This window comes from Rhipicephalus microplus, chromosome 2, assembly GCF_043290135.1.
Source record: "Rhipicephalus microplus isolate Deutch F79 chromosome 2, USDA_Rmic, whole genome shotgun sequence".
In the NCBI taxonomy this organism is placed as follows: Eukaryota; Metazoa; Arthropoda; class Arachnida; order Ixodida; family Ixodidae; genus Rhipicephalus; species Rhipicephalus microplus.
This window is the reverse complement of record NC_134701.1, coordinates 32929614-32951430: the sequence shown is the minus strand read 5'-3', so window position 1 is coordinate 32951430 and position 21817 is coordinate 32929614. Positions and strand designations below refer to the sequence as shown.

Below are 21817 nucleotides of genomic sequence, written 5' to 3'. Positions count from 1 at the left end.
TCCATGTACCACCATCTCGCATCTTTTCATCATATATTCCGCATATAGAAGCACCACCATCCATCGGGCATTCGAAGGACTAAACGAAAGGTGGCACACGCGCACTTTCTTACGGCTTGCGCTTCGTGTCTACTTCTCACCTTTAACCACCTCGAGTTAATTGTATATACTAGTTCACCGCATTCATGGCACTGCGGCCCAACGCTCGCTAAACCTTTCTAAAATCAAGGAGGTTACGCCCAGCGAATATAACGTGCCAACCCTTTCTTGTCAGATACTGCTCAATGTACATGCCAATGGCTGCTAAGGGGGTAAGAGAGGCAGGAGAATTCGGCTTTTAGTTAACGCAGACGCTGTGAATTTTTTATTGCTCAACGACGCACTGGAGAAATCTCTCACCAGCACCACCTTGCCGGTCAAAGCGCAAGACATGTTACGTACTACGACGAGGGAGAAATGGGTGCCGCTTTAAAGAGCTTGACCCCTAAAAGTCAACATGGATGTAGCTCACTGTCAGCGACATGTATACTAAGATGCAAGTCCGCAGGCATACGATGTCGTTGCATACTCAAGGGTTGAAGATAGATCGACAAGCATCTATGTCCAACAGCTGCTCGTGAAAGCTCGGGTCGCTCCTATCAAAAAGTTACGTTACCGCGTCTTGAACTCACCGGGGCTTGCCTTGGTTCGCGGATAGTAACCTTTCTACGTGAGGCGCTACCGAAGTGTGACAAATACTTTTGCTGGACTGATTCTTACATCTGCCTATGCTGGATTCTGTCGTCTCCCGCGAAGTGCAAACCCTTTGTTTAGAAAAAAGTAATACAAGTGTAAGAACGCCCCGATTCCAGTCGCTGCGGTCACTGCGCAGGGAAAGTCAACCCAGCTGATTTTGTAACAAGACGAGTGTCAGCCCATAATAGCCTCAGCACAAACTCACTGTGGTGGCTTGGCCCCGAAAGGCTAACTACACCTCAAGAAACATGGCTGAAACAAAATCAGAACTTCTCGAACTCAGCTTACACGTTACCTGACGAAAGAAACCCTACGAATAACATGTTTCTAGTCGCACAGAACAGGATACTGAACCCTCTGTTTGAGGTCACTAAAAGTTGCTGGAAGACGGTTATTCGAATCATGGCTTGGGGGAGGAGGTTCTTTCACAAGTGCCGAGTAAGTGTTGTTAAGAGAAGGTTCTCTATGGGCACAGACAATAGCTTAAAGTAAAGAAACGTGCATAAGAATTTTGCAAACACAAACTTTTCAAAATGAAATGAAATGAGGCGGGCGTGGTGCCAAGAGGAGCACTCACCAGTGCCGTAATGTGTTGTTTTGTGCATGAGCCAGTGAATTATCTGCTTTCGGGTCTGCGTATACTCGTCGTGCGAGTGCTCCAAAACTTACTGTGGACGTCAGTGCTTTCTAGTGTTTTGATGAAGCTCGCACACCACATCAATTCAAGCATGGCGTGAAAGCTTCACAAACAAGCGAAGAAGAAACGTAATAGCAATCCTTCGATGCGCTGCGTTCACCGCACTCCTGAGCGGCTTTCTCTCCGGTGAATCTTTGCTACCCTAGCCGAAATATACGGCGAAGCACACCTTCATTAGATGATCGTCTGTATAAACGAGAAGGTAAGTTCTACTGAGTTTTTTTTTTCATTTTCTCTCTGCTTAGATCAGGTCACTATTAGAGACAGTTTAGGAAAAACAAAACACAATGCAATTGGGCGCAATGAGTGTGCTGCTGTTGCGACTACGTGTGAAACATAGCGTCAATATACAGTGTCTATACAGCTATGTCAATACCAATGAATAATCAAATCCAGCTTAAGGGAATCAAGCGGAGGTTCGTGGACTGTAAAACGTGTATGCACGCAAGAATGCACAAAGTGTCGTATAAAAACGCAAACATGAAATAGAAATAGAGCAGATACATTATAAGGTTGTTTGTTTATGGTTGAACTCCCCCCCTCAAAAAGATGTTGCTGGCTACGCCACTGATTATTGCAATTAGATAATGGAATTACACAACCATATCCCTCGTCAGCTGCCGAAGTGCCTAAGCCAAACATGTGTCAAAATAGTAAAAGCTCAATAACTCGACCATGTGTGTTTTTTAACGCAAGAAATAATAATGAGTGTGTGCACCACGAGCAGTAAAGAAAAATGTGGCTATGGTGTCCTAGCTATTACGTTTTCTAATAATATTTCTTGTATTTTTGCGCAAAGACCAGGGTGCCGACAGGAAAACACAGAGGAAAGGTCTCTTAAAACGTGCCGTATCAGCAATGCATTGCTGAGTTTGCATGACTGTATACAAAAGACAAAATCTGCGGTGAATGCGTGCAGCTTCACTGCATTACACACGCTATGGTGTCCACTTCCTCGATCTTATTTATGATGTCCTACGTGCTCAAACTTAATCTTTAGAGTCTGTAGGTTGCGTATATTTAATTGATTGATGAAAACTTTGCAGTTGCACTCTTCTGCTTGTCACGTTGCTCTTCATCAGCCACATCCAATAAAAGTTCATTTGCTATTCGCAATTTTTGCTTTAATCATTTATCAAGACATGATTATCATCATCCTTGTCGTTTTATCATGAGACCGGATCGAAATTTCTCTGACTCTACAGGAAAGCAGTTCTACAAAACTAGACTTGTTTTATATACAGCAACACCTTCCTTCTTCAACGGAACGGAGATGGCATAGTTTCAACGTGTAAACATGCTAACGTTGCAGCAATCGTGGATATTTCATTTACAAAGTTCTGACCAGATGTATCCGCAATGACTGCAATACTCTTGAGCAATTTTACCACTTTCTGGCAGCGCTCTTTGGTAAATCAGCAGAGTAAAATACTTTTCTTCTTGACGACGCTTTCTCCGTGGTTGAGAGAACCCACAGGGTCGTTTTTAAGACAGAACAGCGCCAAAAGTCACAAGCGGCTTCAATTTTTCATGATTTATAATAGAATAAAAAAATTCCTATAAACTATGTAATGCCGAGGCTTTGGACTGCAACAAAGACTGCAACAAAGACGATTCTTTTGAACAGGTATTCTCAGCAGTTATATTCTGAAAATAAAAGCCAAAACATTAGTGCAAAGGTGATTTGTGCACAAACGAATGCGCTTCTGTGCTTTCGGATAAAGGAGACGGGAGAAAAATGTGAAGACGTGGCCGCTGTGGGAATTCGGAGACTGAAGCCATACAGATTTAGAGATTACGTCTATTCGAAGCTGTCATATTAGGCGCATCATCGAATGCAGGACGAATAGAAAAAAAAGGTGAAAAAATACCTTCTTACTCAGGCATACTTAAGAGTTTCAAACTTGAAAAGTAAAACACACACACACAAACGCAAGTTCCTGTTAACCGACTATATATGCTGCCAATTGAAGAAAACAACAACTTTGAAAACTGTTTTCGTCAATAATGAGAGAAAGGCACACGATCGGTTTCCTTAACTTGCGTAGCAGTCTAATTTGAACACTCAGCCATGAGTGTACTATGCCTACTTTTTTAACGCTATCCTAGTATAACATTGAATAGCAGTTGCGATCATTGTCTTCAAAGTTTCCTATTACACGCAGAGGAACAACTACGAAAGTGGCGCTTTGAAATTCGCAGTACCTGAGAAAAGTGAACATAACACAAGCACCGGCGAATAGTACTGTGCACCTACTTGCGCAGCGAGAATGAATTTACGTACAAGTAATTTTTTATTTTTATTTATTTTTGTTGTACACAATGTAGGACACAATATTATTAATTGTTGTACACAATGCAGTAGTAAACTCTAAAAGCACGCCAATGTAATGTGATATATAGTAAAAAACTACTCACTCCACCACGTTATCCGTTCGGTGGCTAAACTATTGATCAGAAGGCTCTCAGCAAAGCAAAAGTAAACAGAACAACAAACCGTCTGTTGTGCTTCCCATAATCACTCGCGTGTCATCAGCCCGGCGGTCTCAAACAACACACACGCAGACTTTACCATAAATATATACTGCAAATAATAGACGCATACGAAACCAAATAAACTAAGCTCGCAGAAACGTTGAACAGCAGACGAAACACCGTCGGCGATTCGTTCAGCTGCCTAGGTGCGGCTGTTGCCTAACTTGAAGCGAGGGTTTCAGTAACTACACCGGCTCAAGGCTTACGGAAACCACGCTTCCGCTCTAACTGCGTGGATTTTGCTGTATTTTCAATTGATAAAAAAGAATAATCAAGAAAGATGTTATTTATCTTACAGATTTAGCCTTTTCTAAATCACAGTTACGAATACTCTCGTTATGAGGCGTTTTGCTTGGCCCATGCAGTTCACTCAAGTGAAGGCAGCGTTTCCAAGGCCTCCCTCGGCAAAGAAATTGTAGGGGATCTTTGATGAAACGGAGTGGCTCCTTGAGTGGAGGAATGCACTCCGCGTTTACTTAATCAAGTCGAGGGCAACACTAGAGTGAAGGAACGTTTGTGAATACGGGTGTAAAGAGCGCACACAGCAGATCCCAGAAGCTACGAAACACTTCATAGTGTTGTGACATTGTCATATTTGTAGATAACAGTGTGCCTGTTTCATTTAGGAATTTAGCAAGAGTTGTTGAAACTTGAAGGGTAATGATGGGCACGTCAGAGCTTACAAAGTCAAATGAGCAGACAGCACGGAGCGCACCAGACCAGTTCAACTTCTTTGACCTCCAGAACTGAGCAAGTAATATTGTTTGACACAAAGATTGGAAATCGAGCTCGTGCGGTGCATGAAAGACGATGACGAAGAATCAAATGAACGTGCAGTGAGGCTAGATTTTTTTATTTTTACTTATTAATACTGTAACCCTCACTTGAGGGTCATTACAGGGAGGAATATAAACACAAAACAAAAACAATACCCAATGACAAAACAGACATTACGTTTCATGTTGCCGCTAGTACAATTCTAGCGAACACTCAAACTCTTTGACATTTGCGCTAGTAACAGCGTACTCTGGAAGTATATTCCACACTTCTATACTATACGGAAAAAAAGAATTTTTAAAGCCATCCAGACGCGCCCAAAAAGGCCTAATTGGGTGACCATGGTTCAACCGAGCTCCTCGTTTGGGTGCAGGTTGTATGTATGTGTCTTTATTTATCTTGATTTCACCTCTTTTAATTTGACACAGGAGTTTTAACCTTTGCTTTTCGCGGCGCACTTGCAGGGGTTCTAGCGCACATGATTTTAACAAATTTGTGACGGATTCTGTCCTCCGGTACCGCGAGCAAATGAAGCGCACTGATAGCCTCTGAATTTTTTCTATTTTATCTCTCAGTGACTGCTGATGAGGACTCCATACAGAAGACGCATACTCCAAAATAGGGCGAAAAAATGTCTTATATGAAAGTAATTTAACATCTCTAGGGGCATCTTCGAGTTTTTTCCTCAAGTAAAACAACTTCCTGTAGGCCTTTGAACACACCTCCTCTACATGAGTGTGCCACCCCAAATCGCTGGTAATAGTCACCCCCAGGTATTTAAAGCTGTGTGTTCTGGTCAGAAGGCTATTTCCGATTTTATAATCATATGCGAGTACGGATTTTTTCTTGGTTATATGGGTGAACGTAGTCTTTGAAAAGTTCATTTCCATCCCCCACTGGGCGCACCAATTATGCAAGGCTTGCAGACAGCGATTAATTTTGATTTGGTCGTTTGCGTTAGTTACAGGAGCGTAAATTAAACAATCGTCTGCAAAAAGTTTGATTTTAACCGGGCATTCGACAACTACGGAAATATCATTTATAAAAATTAAAAACAACAAAGGACCCAGCACAGACCCCTGTGGGACACCAGACAGTACTTTCAATGAACTAGATGTGCAATCATCTACACGTACTTTTTGTTAACGGTTCTCCAAATACGCGGCTATTCAATTTAGTATATCTGAGCTAAGTCCTAGTTGCTGAAGCTTAAAAATAATTTGCTATGAGGAACTTCATCAAATGCTTAGGCGAAATCTACACAAACGACGTCTATTTGTTGTTGACCTTGGAGAGATAAATAAAAATTATGTACTGTTTCTACCAGTTGAGTAACAGTTGACAACGCCTATTTGAATCCGTGTTGATGGGGATAAAAAACTCTTTTGACTCAAGAAAAATAATATTGTGCCTTGCTATGAAGTGTTCTATGATTTTCCAACACACAGAGGTCAGTGAAACGGGGCGATAATTGTCCACATGAAGTCGATTGCCAGCTTTGTATATAGGCTTTACAATTGCAGTGCGCCAGTCTTCCGGTATGGAGGATGTTTCAAGAGATTTTCTGAAAATTATTGTTAAACAAAAGGATGACCATTCGGCATACCGTCGTAACAATTCACTGGGAATTTTGTCTGGTCCGGTTGCCTTTTTAGTGTCAAGCTCTAGCAAGTGACTGAACACCCCTTCCTGCATGATAGCTAAGGGCTCCATTGCCTGATCGGTTTCATCTCTAGTTTCCACCTGATCGGTTTCATCTCTAGTGAAGACCGACTGAAAGAACTGGTTGAAAGAATTTGCTATCTGCGGTTTTTGCCTCACTGTCTTGGGTCCAATTTTTATCTGTTCAATTTCTCCTTTTTTATTCTTCAAGTGAAGCCAAAATTTTTGAGGGGAAGACTTAATGAAGTCAGCAAGGGTTTCGGTATAAAACTTTCGTTTGGATTCTTTTAATGCTGTCTTTAACTGTCCACGCAATTGTACGGTTGCTACCGAGTTGGTTTTGTTTTTCCGCATGCGTTTTATTTTTCGTTTGATATGGTCGATTTCCCGGGTTATCCACGGACTGCGCTGTTTCGTTTTCTTTTTACGAGTTGGAACAAATTTATCCGTACAATGCTTTACAATGATTTTGAAACGTTGCCATAACTCTTCTACAGATTCTGAGACAGAAGCAAGTTCAAACTCATGAAGGGACAATTCTAGATAATCAAGTATGGACGTGTCATCGGCCCGTGCAAAATTTTTAATCTGAACCGGGATAAATGGCCGCTTCTGCGGCTTTGCGTCTAGTTGGATATTAACAGTTATCAGCTTGTGGTCCGATATTCCCTCTTCGACCGATAAAGTGCTATGTGTCACTCTGCGTGATAGGAACACTAAATCAAGCAATGTTTCTGAATTAGCAGTTACTCGCGTATTTTCTTTTACAATCTGTGTTAAGTTATGAGAGAACATTATTTCCAACATTTTATCACCAATCAGAGTATCTATATGTCCAGGTTTGACACTTTCCCAATTTATATGCAGTAAATTAAAATCGCCAGTCAGTATCAACCTCGTGTTGCCATTCTGAAATTTGCACAAGAAACTGTTCAGTTGGTCTAGGAAATCAGGCGTGGTACCAGGGGGCCTGTAAATTGCTCCGACAATAAAAACCACTTTTTCAACGAATATTTTGCACCAAACCGTTTCGGAGAGGGAGCAATCAATTCTTTCTGTCGTAATAGGCGACTTCACAAGAATGGCCACTCCACCACCCCGTGAATCCCTATCCCACCTGTGTACAAGATGGATGGTTTGCTTGCGACCGATTCGATCGTTATGTTAGGCGGCTTTGCGCTCTGCCCCAATAAACCCGGCAGAAGTGTCTCTTCCCAACACCGGCTTCAAAGTTCTAAATGAATTGGGTGAGATTAAGGCTGCGCAGATCATCCGCCGTCTTCTTTTCCACCCTGGCCAACGTTCTCGTCCGCCCGCATCCGCCTTCTAAATTTCTTGTGTGCGCACGCGCTACTTGCTACTTCTTCATCCACTCCCTCTATTTTCTTCTCGCATTTCTTCCATCACTTCTCTTGTATATGTCCACTTTTTTTTCTTCTCTTGTTATCCGTGACAGTGTATAACATAACGTTAACTGGCCGCCAGGACACTTTGAAATTGGCGTTTAGATCATGCATTACATAGCATGCAAGTTATAATATTCTTGTTTGCTCAGGTTTTGTGTGTTTGCCGTACAATCACGTTCTGCAATATTAACTTTGGTGCATATAAAGCTCGAAAACCGGCCGTCAGCACACCATGAGCTTGGTAATAGGTAAGTAATTCATGCGGTACTTAAAACGAAATTCACTACTTTCATTCCCACGGGCGTCTACATTTGTCATAGAGGTATACCTCACCATAGCATGTTTGGTATACGTTCATTTAAAGTACATGATTTACATGTAAGTAAAGTACATGATTTACATGAAATGTAAATCATGATACTCATGACATACGTATCATGATTTCACATTATGACTACTTATTTATCTCTTCATACAGTCATGTTATGCCATACCAATCTGGTATCGATACTATTATGGAAGTGGCCAGGAGAGCTCAACATCGTAGGCGGCAAGATAGATAGATAGATAGATAGATAGATAGATAGATAGATAGATAGATAGATAGATAGATAGATAGATAGATAGATAGATAGATAGATAGATAGACAGACAGACAGACAGACAGACAGACAGACAGACAGACAGACAGACAGACAGACAGACAGATAGATAGATAGATAGATAGATAGATAGATAGATAGATAGATAGATAGATAGATAGATAGATAGATAGATAGATAGATAGATAGATAGACTGATAGATAGATAGATAGATAGATAGATAGATAGATAGATAGATGGATAGATAGATAGATAGATAGATAGATAGATTCTTGAAAGGTGCAGAAGTTTGCAATGAAATGCTTCGCATTTAATGAATGCCTAGAGGCTAAATGTCAGTCAGTTTACATATTTTAATTGTGTTATCGGTTTATTATGCGTCCACGCACGTTTAGGCATCTGCAATACCCGCCATTTCTTTTTTAGTCTGACAAAGCACAATAGCATGCTTTTTGGAAGCTCAATGGTGGAGTAATGTAAATCTTAAAACAAGCGTTTTCCTGCGTAAACTCAACACTGCTCCATCGCCGCTTCAGCCACACTGGACCACTTATGGCAGCGGGTCATACGGTCACGCTACTTTCTTTGTTTCAGTGACTTCAGGCCAAGTGAGTCTTTTGTGTCATCTGGCTACTGATCACAACTAGCTAAGTGCGTGAGTGGGACCAGTTTGTGGTTTGAAAAGTGCGAAAGTGCATCGGTGCGAGAAAGACGAAGGTCGTGACGGAATGGGTGGATGCGAGATTGTTTCATGTATTTAGCGAGGAAGATGAGGTGGAGACGAAGTGCGTGAGATAAGGTTAGAAAATGTGACCAATCAGGGGGCCCCACGCTGTTGTAGAAGGAGCCGAAGAAAGAAGAGGAGAAGCGTGGCTGGGACGTGGCTGAGATGTGGCGTAGGTGAGCAGGCTAAGAGGGCGTGGGATGGCGACTGTTCTATAGGCAAGGTCGCTGCGAGATCTCACCTAGATATGTTCCTGAACGTCAGCCATCATCCGGCGTTGGCCGGGCGCTTCTCGTCCGTCTCCGGTTTTACGTCGAAGCGTCGGAAAGGGAACGCCGACCGGGCGCTGACCTCAGGTCCACCAACGCTACCAGTCTTCCGAGCTACATTGTGACCCTTTGACAAGTACGGCGTTTCGCCTCATCAAGCTTCACTGGGTAGAGGTGTGTCTCAACCAAATGGTGATCGTCATCCGTCATTTTTTCTGAACTCTTGAATATATAGTTAGCTCCCTAGTTTTGTTAACTCTAGCTTTTTAGCATTTTCTGGTTTTATTTCATAGATACGCCCGCCTAATTTATTTGAGTGAGTATTGGGATGCTTTTCGCGCAATGTAGAGGGCGGTCGCGCCAGCGCAATGCTGTTGCTCTTTCGCTAAAGCAACAACTACATAACGGCTTGGCCAAAACGAATGCAGTATACCGGAAACATTACGCTATCATAATGGTTCACCAAGCACACGAATTGCCACGTCTGAGTTCTCGTACAAAAGCTAGAGAAGTGCCGGCGAGTACGACCGGCGGCTGTCGGTGAGAAGACACTAAATTACGTTCTGTGGGAGTGCTTTAATCGCGTCGCATCGATGTTTGTTGCTTCTTGAGCGAACAGCATACACAATGAAAAATGCTTCATTTAGGTTAATTGATGCCATATGGCTGCGCTGTATTGTCATAATTAATCGTCGTAATCGTGTATTCTGAAACCCGGAAGCACGGACAACACAATTGTACGGGCTCGGTCAGTAGTCCTAACCTTTGGTGGAAATCATGATGGTAGAACATGTAGTGTACAGATCCCAGCTTGGTACACTATATAATTTGCCCGCCATTATAAGCCCACCCATCATCTGCTTACTGCTTCCCAGCATTATCGCGATGGTGGGCAGAGCTTCTCAGCTTGGTACACCATGTGGCCCACCATAACAAGCAGCACCCACCATATGCTTAGGGCTTCCCAGCATTATCGCAATGGTGGGCAGAGTGTCCCATTATTGCCCACTATCTAGCCTCTGCTTTCCACCATCATTTCCACTTTACCCATCATCTGTACACCATACCACCCAGTATGTCCCGGCATAACCACCATATTTTCCACTACGTCCCACCATAGCCATCATAATTTCCACCATGCCCACTATTATTTCCACCATGCCCACTAATATTTCCACTACGCCCACCATGTTTTCCAGTATCCACCATGGCAATTTTTCCAATAGGGTAGTCATGATCGCTTTTACTTTTTTCCTGATAATATGTGTATATATATATGTATATATATATATATATATATATATATATATATATAGTTCAGTATCAGTTCAGTTTATTAACCTTAAGGAGGGCTTCCCGAAGGAAGCATTACATAAGGGGTGGGTTACAACTTCTCACATAGACATTTCATATTGATTGGTTATATGCTGCTGAAACAATGATGGGCAGGTGATGGCGGCAATGTCAGCAGGAAGGCCGTTCCAGTCTTTGGCAGTTCGGGGGATGAACGAGGTGGAGAAGTGAGCAGTTCGGGCACGTGGGCGCGCAACCTGCTGCGGATGACTGGTGCGGTGGGAAATGCGTGCAGTGGGTACGATGTATGGCGCTTGACTGAGGGTGCCATGAAAGAACTTGTGAAAGACCATGAGACTGGAAGTACGTCGACGATCACAAAGCTTAATTAAACCGGAATCTGCCTTAAGTGCTGAAATGCTGATATTGTACGATTATTTTGAGTGAATGAATCGGGTAGCGCGATTTTGAACAACTTCAAGTAGGTCGATAAGACATGATTGATGTGGGTTCCAGATGGCCGATGCATACTCCACTTTTGGTCTCACGAGGGATTGGTAAGCGAGAAATTTGACATGTCTTGGGGCCTGACGAACATTACGCCTCAAGAAACATAGCGTCCGGTTTGCTGATGATATGATATTAGAAATATGAGCGTGCCAGGACAGGTCGTTAGAAAGAGTGATTCTGAGATATTTATAAGAATCGACATTCTCGAGAAGCGTGTTTTTGATTTTATAAGAAGGTGCTATGGAATGACTGCTGCGAGAAAATGACATAGCTTTGCACTAATTTGTATTTAGGATCATGAGCCAATCGTTACACCAAGTAGTTATGTTGTCTAGGTCTTTCTGGAGAGCAGTTTGACTGTGGCTGTCATAAATGGTACGGTAAATGACACCGTCGTCCGCGAACATTCTAATGATAGAATAGACATGTGAAGGTAAGTCTTATATATATTAGGAATAAGAGGGGGCCAAGGACAGATCCTTGAGGAACGCCAGATGTTACTAGTACTGGGTTAGACAAGTTATTATTGAAAGCTACGGACTGGGAGCGGTTACTAAGAAATTCAGTAATCCATTTGAAGACATCTGGGTGTAAGTTAAGTTTTTTTAACTTGAATAATAGGCGCTGGTGAGGAACCTTATCAAAGGCCTTGCAGAAGTCCAGGAAAATGACGTCAGTTTGCACATTGATATCGAGATTAGTATGAATGTCATGCAGAAAATGGCAAGCTGCATTTCACAAGATATACCCTTGCGAAACCCATGTTGAGCGGGATGAAAAAAATTGTTCGAGGCAACAAACTTCATGATAAACAAATAGGACATGTTCCATGATTTTACAAGGAATGCTCGTTAATGAGATGGGACGGTAGTTTAGCGGGGAGTCTTTTTTACCTGATTTATGAACTGGAACGACCTTCCCAACCCTCCAGTCATCTGGAATAAGACCTAAGGAAAGAGACTCGGTGAACAGCAAGAATAAATAGGCTGTGACAATGCACTTCGTGTTTTTCAAAATTTTTGCATTAAATTAATCTATACTAGAGGAGGATGTACACTTCATTTTGTCAATGATAGCGCTCATTCCGCTTACATTAAAAGTGATGGCTGGCATTTCAGAACTTATACAAAACGATGGTGAAGCGGGATGTGCGTTTAACTCGTGAGTAAAGACGCTTGCAAAAGCGGAGTTGAACACGTTGGCGCAATCGGCATCCTTAAGAATTTTGTTGGATTCGTTCGTTATTTGAATGGTCTGAGTGTCACTAGGGTTTACAACGTTCCAAAATTGCCTTGGATTTTTAACTAATAGGTTTGGTAGGTTGGTATTGTAAAATGTGTGTTTAGTTTAACGTAATGCGTGCAGGTAGTTCTTTTCTGCTTCATAATATTTATCCCATGCACAAGTACGCCCAGTGTTTCTGGCGGAGCGATAAAGGCGTTTTTCTCTTTGTTCCAGGCGTTTTAAGGCAGTTGTAAACCATGGTTTTTTCTGGGAGGAAAGAAAACTGATTTTCGGAATAAGTTTGTCTGTTAGTTCCGCTAGTTTATTTTTGAAGCGTGTCCAATTGCTACCTACAGAATGTTCACAAAAGGTTGACTGGAATACGGGAAGGAATTGAGTCATGGCATCGTTAATCTCTTGATAGTTACCTTTGTCGTAAAGACGTATTGTTTTCTCGAAGGTATTTCGCGCTGACGGAGTGAATGAGAAGACAGCATGGATGGGTTTGTGGTCGCTGATTTCAGATAAACACATAATGGACAAAAGGCTGTCGAGGAAATTGGTTAGTACAAGATCCAGAACGTTAGCGACTTGTTGGGTAACCCGGGTGGGTTCTGGTACTAACTGAGAAAGGTAGAAGTTTAAGCAAAAATCGACGATATTCCGCGTATCAGTGTTCCCAGGCGCTGAAGATGATTGCGGGTTACACCAGTCAATGAGTGGAAAATTAAAATCACCGAAGAGGACGAGCTGTGCGGTTGGGTGTTCTGTCACTAGCTTGCTTACGATGTCGTTTAGCTGGTAACTGAAATCAGTAGTCGCACTAGGGGGCCTGTAGCAAACACCGAGTAAAACATTTTTGGAAAGGTATGGATTAGTACCCGTAATGTTTCCAGGCTTGATGAAATGCTTATTGGCGAGCATGGTAGATGTTCGCGCAATGCTATTAGTACACCACCGCCACGAGTACCTGTGCGGTCTTTTCGAAAAAGGCAAAAATTTGGCAAGTCTGTTGGAACTTCGTGATCAGTGACATCGCTACTCAGCCACGTTTCAGTCAGTAACAGTATATTGCTACCGGTTGATAAAACTCGGCTTGACATCAAGTCACGCTTCGGAAGGAAACTGCGCACGTCGGCATAGATGATCGAAAGTGACACACAGTTAGCGGAGCAATCAGTAATTTTCTGTTTGCCACGGGGTAGCTGCTATGTGACTTCCTCGACTCCATTAGAAGCAGCGTCGAAAATATATTTCTTAGAACCGATGAATAAGGTTTGGAAGCGAAACGAATACGGGGCTCCTTTGTTTTTACCAAATGCTAGAAGATGCCTGCGTGAATTCCGAACTTGCGGCGAGAAATCTTCACCGATACTATAACTTGTGCTCTTGAGCATACGTCCTCTCGCAAGGATATTTGTTTCAGATTCATGGTACGCAAATTTAACTATTAGAGGGCGACAGCGGCTGGGCGAGTGACGATGAACGCGATGTGCCCGTTCGACTTCTTTTGGGTCCATGTTTACCTGGAACCTCTCACGGCACAAATCAACAGTCAGACCTTCTGCGTCAGCGGTGGTTTCGGGGCTGGAAGACTCGGGAATGCCATAGAAAAATAAATTGTCCCGTCGTGATCGATTATCAGCATTCTCGATACGTGCTTCCAGCTTAGAAATAGGATGCGCAGCTTCTTCATTAGCAGTGCGCATCGCCACCATTTCGCTTCGGATAGGCGCAAACGTATAGTAGTGACTTTCAAGGGTACTTAATCGTTCACTCAAGTCCGCTATACTTATGTCGTTATGATTACCTGGGTTTTTAGGCCCTGAATTTCGGTAATTAGCTGGTTCTGACCCGTGGTTAGCTTTCTCAATTCGGTTAGTATGTTTTCAGCATTGTTAGGACCAATATTTGTTTCCACATCGCCGGCCAGAATCAGCAAGTCGCATATTACATGCAAACACTCAACAGCAATGGTAATACAGCAATGTGGGCTCGGCAACTGTACCAAAAGACAGTCTAGATTTCTTAGCAAATAAAGCATAAGGTTCACCAACCTGCATTGCAGGAGCAAAAGTTTTAGCACAGTGCGCAAAGGCACAGTCACCGGGCCCACAAAGCTGCGGCGAAGGTCGTGCGCTCTTTATGTACACTGGGTGCACTGCCGTTGACTACGATGGGGCTTGCCATCCTTGACTGAAGACCGGAGGCCACCCTGGCCACTTTCGCTGCGGCGAGCTGTCCGAGTAGGGCGCATCGCCGCTAAAGAGAACTGGATAGCTTCCCGGCTCTTTTGCTTGAAATTCAGCCACACACCCTGCTGAGGCGACTGTAGCTGCGTTGCCTATCACAGGCAGTAGTATCTGCGCGGCGACGAAGCTTATAATCTGCATTGCAAGAGCAAAAAGTTTAGCACAGTGCGCAAAGGCACAGTCACCGGGCCCACAAACTGTCTCGTCTTTTCTTCCCCGATGACGAGTGTGTCATCGGGCTGGCACTCAGAGGAAACTACACGAAAGCTTTAAGTATTAGCGTCCACGACTGGAAGAGACCATTTTTGCAATTAGCGCTGTGAACAAAGAACAACAAAAGGTTCATAAGAGTGAACGCCATTTGTGGTACGCATGGGGCTAGAGGGAGAAGCGTTGAAGGCATGGCTAGATGAGCGTGAGGCATGAGCTTGCGAAAATAGGGCAGCCAAGCGAGAAGCTCGAAAGGAGAGGATAAAACAAGAGGAGTTGCAACGCAAACTTGAGGCCGAAGGCCAGAAGACGATTCAACTACGACTCTAACTTGTTCAGGTGGAAGGTGCCATGGCATCTGCGGTGTAGGACTAAGGTCGACCGGTGGAAGGACTATCTAACGTTAACCCGCACAATTTCATACTAGGGTTTAATGAAAACTGGCATGACCTTGACGCCTACTTGAAGAAATTTAAAAATGTCGCGGCTGGTCAGAAACGGCCCAACAATAAGTGGGCTACAGCATTGCGTCTGTGTTTGAACGGAGAATCTCTCAAGGTACATCTGGGCGCTTGTCTCCAGAAGAGGCTATTGGCTACGAGAAAGTCAAGTTAGCGTTGCTGCACCAATTTCGCTTCACGGTGCAGGGCTACCAGAAGAAGTTCCGACATAGCAAACGGCAAGATGGAGGAACAGGCAAGCAGTGTGCAACGAGGTTGGTAAGATTTTTTGACATGTGGGTGGATATGTCCAAGATCCCAAAAACTAATCGTCTGTTCGCGGTCCCATAGCCATGAACAGTTTATCAATCAATGCCATAATAGCGTGGCGCATTTTTCTACTGGAGAAAAACTGTCACAAGCTCAATGTAATTGCCAAGGTGTCAGATAGTATTTGAGGCCGAACGACAGTCAAACCTTTTGGTTTTTTGCTACAAAACAGAGAACGGCTCCACAGTGACACCTAAAAGTGCAAGAGGGAAGTCTCCTATCTGATGTTTTGTCTGTGACAAAACAGGTCACAGAGCAGCAGATTTTTGTGCTCGGACGAGACAACCGTACTTGTGACTGCTGTTGCAACGCGGGGCATGATAATATTGTATGCAACAGAAAGCAGAATACCCTGAAGAAGCCTTCATGGTAATTGTCACAAAAGAAGGCAGAAGTAAATAATTCATCTGTGGACAAGCAGGCAGAGAATATGGCCAGTGTGGTAAGCACGCAGCCAAAAGCAACAAAACAGGCGATGCCACGGCTGCAGGGCTTTAGATTTGGCCAATCTTCGTCGGTCCTACGGAATACAGGAAGCAATACAGTGGTGGTACGGTGCTTTTTTGTGCCAGATGTAGCACTGACGTTAACTACGACGACGTTGTTCTTAGCAGATAGGAGTCAAACCACAGTTCACAGATTACATTTTCTCGCCGTATTCTATGGGCACGTGGGATGTGAAATGCATGTCCTTCCTGCTATATGACATAATTATTGGCAATGTGCCAGGATCTCGTTCTGTTCTTGACCCGGATAAGAAATGAAAAGAAGAACTGGTTGAAAGCAACTTGAGTATGAACTGTGTAGCCGGGATTATATGTGAGAAGAAAGAGACTGTCGGTTGAAATCGTCACTGGGTAGTATCAGGAGCACAAGAGACAGCCTAATTCATCTACGGTCAACGACAGCAGTTTGGAGATAAACAAGAGAGAGCTAGCGACGGCCCAAGCAGAAGACAAGACCCTTGAGGCTTGCAAGGACATAGTCGCGGAAGTTTTCAAAGAAAGAGGATATACCAAGTATTTGTTTGTCATGGAGGAGTCGTTAATGTACCGTAAATACCAACTATCGTCAGGCGAATTGGTTAGGATGTGGTAGTTCCTCTCAAGCTGCCAAACAAAGTGCGTAAGATGGCGCATGCGAGTTTGCTGCCCGGCCATCATGGTGTAACTAGAACATTTGATTGGGTGCCAAGTTCGTTCTCTAGGCCCTGAGTCTAGAAATACATCTTAAGATATATGTGATCCTTTAACGCGTGCCAAAGAATGTTTGCAAAGAACATAGTAGGCAAGGCACTTTTGGGAAAATGCCTTTTTTTCCGAAAAGTTTTTTTTTACACTTTTTCACGAGGCTACCTATCAAGAATCACTCATGTAGGTTTGCGCCAACCCGGCGACAGAACCGTCATAGGGGAAGAATATACGAGACCATTCGTGCAAGGAGGAAAAAACAACACTCGATATATTTGAATAACTAGAGAAAAGTGAAAGTTATAATAATAAATTGGCAGATCCCACGTACAGTTGCAATCGATAACATGTGAAGCAGGAATGAGGAATGTTGTTATATGTCACTTTAAAATCAGCCCAATGTTACGACGTGGAGATAAATGGTTCCGTACATAACTTCCGCGTCATCAATATCATGTTTGGATGTGCAGTGGTGATCCAGCCACTTCAACTTTTGGAGCAATTTTTGGAGCAGAGAAAATGCTCTTTTGGAGCACCTTTGTATCGGCACTCGATTTTGGAGCAGCAATTGTAGCAGAAACTTATTTTACAAAAATACATCTCTCATTATTGCTGAAACTAAAGCTGTGATAGCAACCACAGTTCTATAAAACCGTATTTGTCTCAATTCTCAATTATTAATTAGAGTGTCACGTGCATGCCGATTTTAAAAGCCACCAAGAAATGGACCAGTCCATCAGATTTAATGCACTACTGAAAATGAAGGTAGTGCAGGTGTAGCATTAGTTTATTAAAGTACACTAAAAGCTACGACGAAAATTCCCAGAAACCGAACTGTAAGGAGAGTTTTGAACTTTCATTTATTTACAGAAGAAAGATGTGCATGTTGCAGCATTTACGTCCTCTTGCTCACCTTCTTGCTTAGTTCTTCCAGCTGTGAGAGGGTTTGGCTCAAAGCGGAGTTGCCTTCAGCTAATAAAGTTTGCCCAGCTTCAACTTGTTCCAGGCTCTTAGAACGCAGACCAGAAGAAATTATGTCTTCTGCTCGTTTCAGCAATGCCCTACTTGAGGTGACCTTTTCTTCCAAGTTCTTACGAAGTCGCTTTTCGTCGACATCAGCACCAGTGTCTTGGTCTCCAAGCCTTTTCCTGCTTTCTGACTGCTGTGCACTTGCAGTTCTCTCTGTGTATCGGGCTCTAGATCTCCTTACACTTTGCAGAAGCTCTGTAGACAAGGGAACTTTAGTGGCATCTCCATCATACCTGCAGAGGTATGTCTTTGTCTGGCGCAACCCGTTAATGCTTGCAATGCATAATGAGTAGCGGTTCTCATAAAAGCGCTTATTTTCGCTAAATCCTCGTTCGCAGTCTGCGTTGCCATGTGGCAGGCACAGCAGACACTTGACAAGCCTCGACAATAATGGATACTTTGGTTGACCTCCAGGAGACTTCAGTTCAAATATTTTGCCCCAACGAACATCAATTCTTTCACCTCCAAGTGCCAGGAGGTCACTGTTTGAGTCACACTTTAACATATGCCACTCATCGATGGCTGAGGAAACTTCTTCATGTTTGATTACCGGTGGAAGCTGAGACACAAGGTACTTCAGTGCTCGCACTTCCGATTCAACATTTGTTGACTGCCAATTGAGGAGGCTAGCAGATTGAAGAACTCTATTGTCGAGTGGAAGCTTCTGAAGAAGATCCTTGGCACAGGCCAAGTAAAAAGCACGTGCTCCAAGATAAAACCGCTTCTTCTCACTAGAGTCCCACTCAAGCATTGATTTTTCAGTATCTGTACCAACTTCCGGCCTTGATTTCCAAAGGGATGCATCCATCACATCTAGCCTTTTCAGTTGTTCAGCGGTCTTGTCTGCAAAGGCTTCATGACGAAGAAACCGACTGAGGACTCGTTGGACTAGAACAATAAGTTCAACGTGAAGTATGTGCAAGAACGGCTCTTGCTTTTGGAAGAGCAGCTGAAATCCACTGAAAAGCTGCGCACAGTTCTTAAGGAACAACACTTTGGCCAAAAGTTGTTTCTCAGAAAATGCCGACACAAGCTTGTTGTGTAGGCTTTGGGTGTCAGGTCGTTGACGAGATGAATTGCCCTTAAAAAAATAGGTGCGAAGCGCTTCAAACTGTTCCTCAACTCGGCAAAGTGAGTCTTGTAGCGTCAGCCAGCGATTAGAAACGTGGCGCAGAAATACATGACAAGAGATTCCCAAAGTATCCTGGCATTCTCTGAGTGCTTCAGCACGGACAGCACCTTTGAAGTAGTAGTAAATATTTCTCACTACTTCTTCTACATCTAAGCCAAATGCATCCAGGCCTCTGCCAAATGCATTGTGAACCTTATGAAGATTGCAGTTGCCAATATCAATCAAACTTGGTGCCACATGCTTCTGAAGCTTGTTTCTTACGCTCTTCATAACATTAGGGCCATCACTGAAAAAGCAAACAAGTCCTTGCTTTGGAAGATCTGCTATTGCTTCTTCTATGCAGCCAACAATTATTTCAGCGGTTGCACGCCCAAGATCAAATGACTGGACATGTTCAACAACAACTTCCTGTTGGCTGCTGGAAAAATAGCGTACCAGCACATCTAGTTGCTGCACCCTTAGCTCTGGCTTTGGCGTCTCATCAATCATAATGGAAAAAAAGACATTTGGCTGGCACAGCTCAGTCACCACTTGTCCTTTAAAGTAGGGACCCAGTCCATCTGATACAATGCGGGCCAACTTTATTCTGCCGCAACTAAACTTTTTGGCAATGTCACTGTCGGGGAACATGCAGTGATAAATCGAAGTTGCCGTGTCTCCCCATGAAAAAGGAATTCCCTTGGCCACAACAGACAAAGCAAAAGTAGTTTCTGCCTTGCTGACTTGGTGCTCAAGTGATGTATTAGCAGACCCGTTGGAGAAGTCCAGTGTGCCTTGCACCAATTTGGGTGGAAGAAGATTCCCGTCCTTGTCTCTGTGTCTAGCAGCTGCATCAATATGTTTCTTCATCCCAGCATGACGCTTCACTGCTGCCGCTCCATGCTGTGCGCAAGAAATGGTGCAGTTGCAAAGAATACAAAATGCATCTGTATTTCGGGTTCCACTCTTGCACCACCGACTGATCGGATCATTATTGGAGTCCACCTCGTTGAGTACAGAGGCGTTGAACTTGGTGTTGCGATCTGAAAACATGAGCGAAACGAACTTTATGACAGTAAACTTTGCCAAGTTTTTTTTCAGAGCGTGAATATAGGTAAAAGCAACAGGGTAGACAGAAAGAGCACTGACTTCTAACTTTATATCACAGAGTGGCAAGAATATATATGCCCCAAAAAAGGATGATTAAAAACATGACAAAATACAAGCCTAGTCAATGCGTCAGTATAAAAAACTTGCAAATGTGACTACGCACCAACTAGCCCAAGGTTCCGCTCTTGTAAATTTTCCCACGACAAAGGCACGCTAGTAAAAAGAGCACGTAACTACTAGATTTATTTTTTGGGTAGCCCGTAACATAATGCCAACCTTACTTCATTGGAAGATCTAAATGCCAACTCTAAGGCGCCAACACCAAATATTTGCGCAAGCATTTTGGGTACAGCCTCGACAAATGGCGCGAATCGGGATGCCAGTTGTCTGTCGACCATTCACACCTAAAACTCGCGACCAACTTACAGGAAGTTGCCATGCGGATGACGCGTGGGTCTGACGGCCGCAGACAAACGCATTGCCCCAGCTGGCAAGGCGGCATAAGGCGCTAATGTATGTTGGAGGTTTGCTTCCTTCCGGCGCGGCGCGCGATGACCAGAGCAGAAATCGACAGCAATGTTTTCCTTAAATTAAATATTTAAAAAAGCTGATTGGGAACGGCACGTCACGAATAGCGGATTCCCAACGATCGGCGGCTGCTAATGCGGTAACATTACGGTGCTTATTGACTTGCTTGTGTTGACATGGTCGACTCTCAATCACTCTTTTCCGACTATTCTACAAGCAGCTCGCACGGTGGGGCGCCCGATCCGTGACGCGCCGGCAGCACATACGGCCCATCTAGCGATCTGCTAACGTCAACAAGAGCGACCCGCCTGCAGAAATTCTTTGTGTATTCCGCGTCACTCGCTCGTTCGTTTCGCACTATTATATGTTCCGAACGGTAGCATGTAGGAGGTGTAACTGCTGCATGCCGTACGAGCGATTGCGCGTTTCAAATGCGGATATTCCGCACTACGAAACAAGGCACGGCGCACATTCCTAAGCCTACGTACAGCGCTCGGACACTCCGAACACAAAAACCATCAGTAGCGAGAAATCGGAAGAACTATAGGCAAGTTGCAACTTCTGTACTGATTCAATAGCAAAGTGCGGCCGGTAATAAATGCCAGCAGCGCTACGCGATCGCCTAAGCATTCACTAAAGTATTTCACGGGCGCTATTAAGAAATGCCACAAAATTTAAAAAGAAAGCGACTTACTTTTGTCCATTTCAACAGCGGGGGGATGACAAACATTCGCTGACTGGTTGTTCACAAGCACATGGCGCACATGCAACGACACGACGTGCTGTGCATGAGCGCGAAAACCTACAGAAAACACCCGAACGACACCGACGAATACCAAAGCTGCAAAGCACATGGTAAACAGTTGCCAACCTAGAAAAAAATTCACTTGTTGCCAACTGCAAAATCAACATCCGCTAAAGTCGGGTTCTTTCGTGCAACTTGGCGCATTTTGCGCAAACAAAACAACACTTGCGCAGTAAGGCGCAGGAAGGTATAATTGTAGCAAATTGGCGCAAATGGCGCAGCTGGATCACTACTGGATGTGTCGTTTACCTTCGTCATCTATTCACGTCGCGTGATATCAAATTTAGTATATTTAGAGCTTGCGAAACGACCGCTAGAACGCTATGAGCGTGGTATGTTGTCATTTACTTACACGACACGCGTGTCAGAATTATCTT

The 21817-nt window shown here is 43.7% G+C and overlaps 1 protein-coding gene across 1 annotated transcript; it reads right to left on the bottom strand.

Annotated features, from left to right (window-relative positions):
* Positions 1–17698: 17698 nt before the first annotated feature.
* On the bottom strand, positions 17699–21556 carry LOC119169149 (uncharacterized). The gene is made up of 2 exons (XM_037420247.2): positions 21330–21556; positions 17699–20040 (listed from the first exon to the last, which is right to left on the bottom strand). The coding sequence occupies exons 1-2, from the start codon at positions 21487–21489 to the stop codon at positions 17753–17755; spliced, it is 2448 nt and encodes an 815-aa protein (XP_037276144.1). The 5' UTR covers positions 21490–21556; the 3' UTR covers positions 17699–17752.
* Positions 21557–21817: the final 261 nt, after the last annotated feature.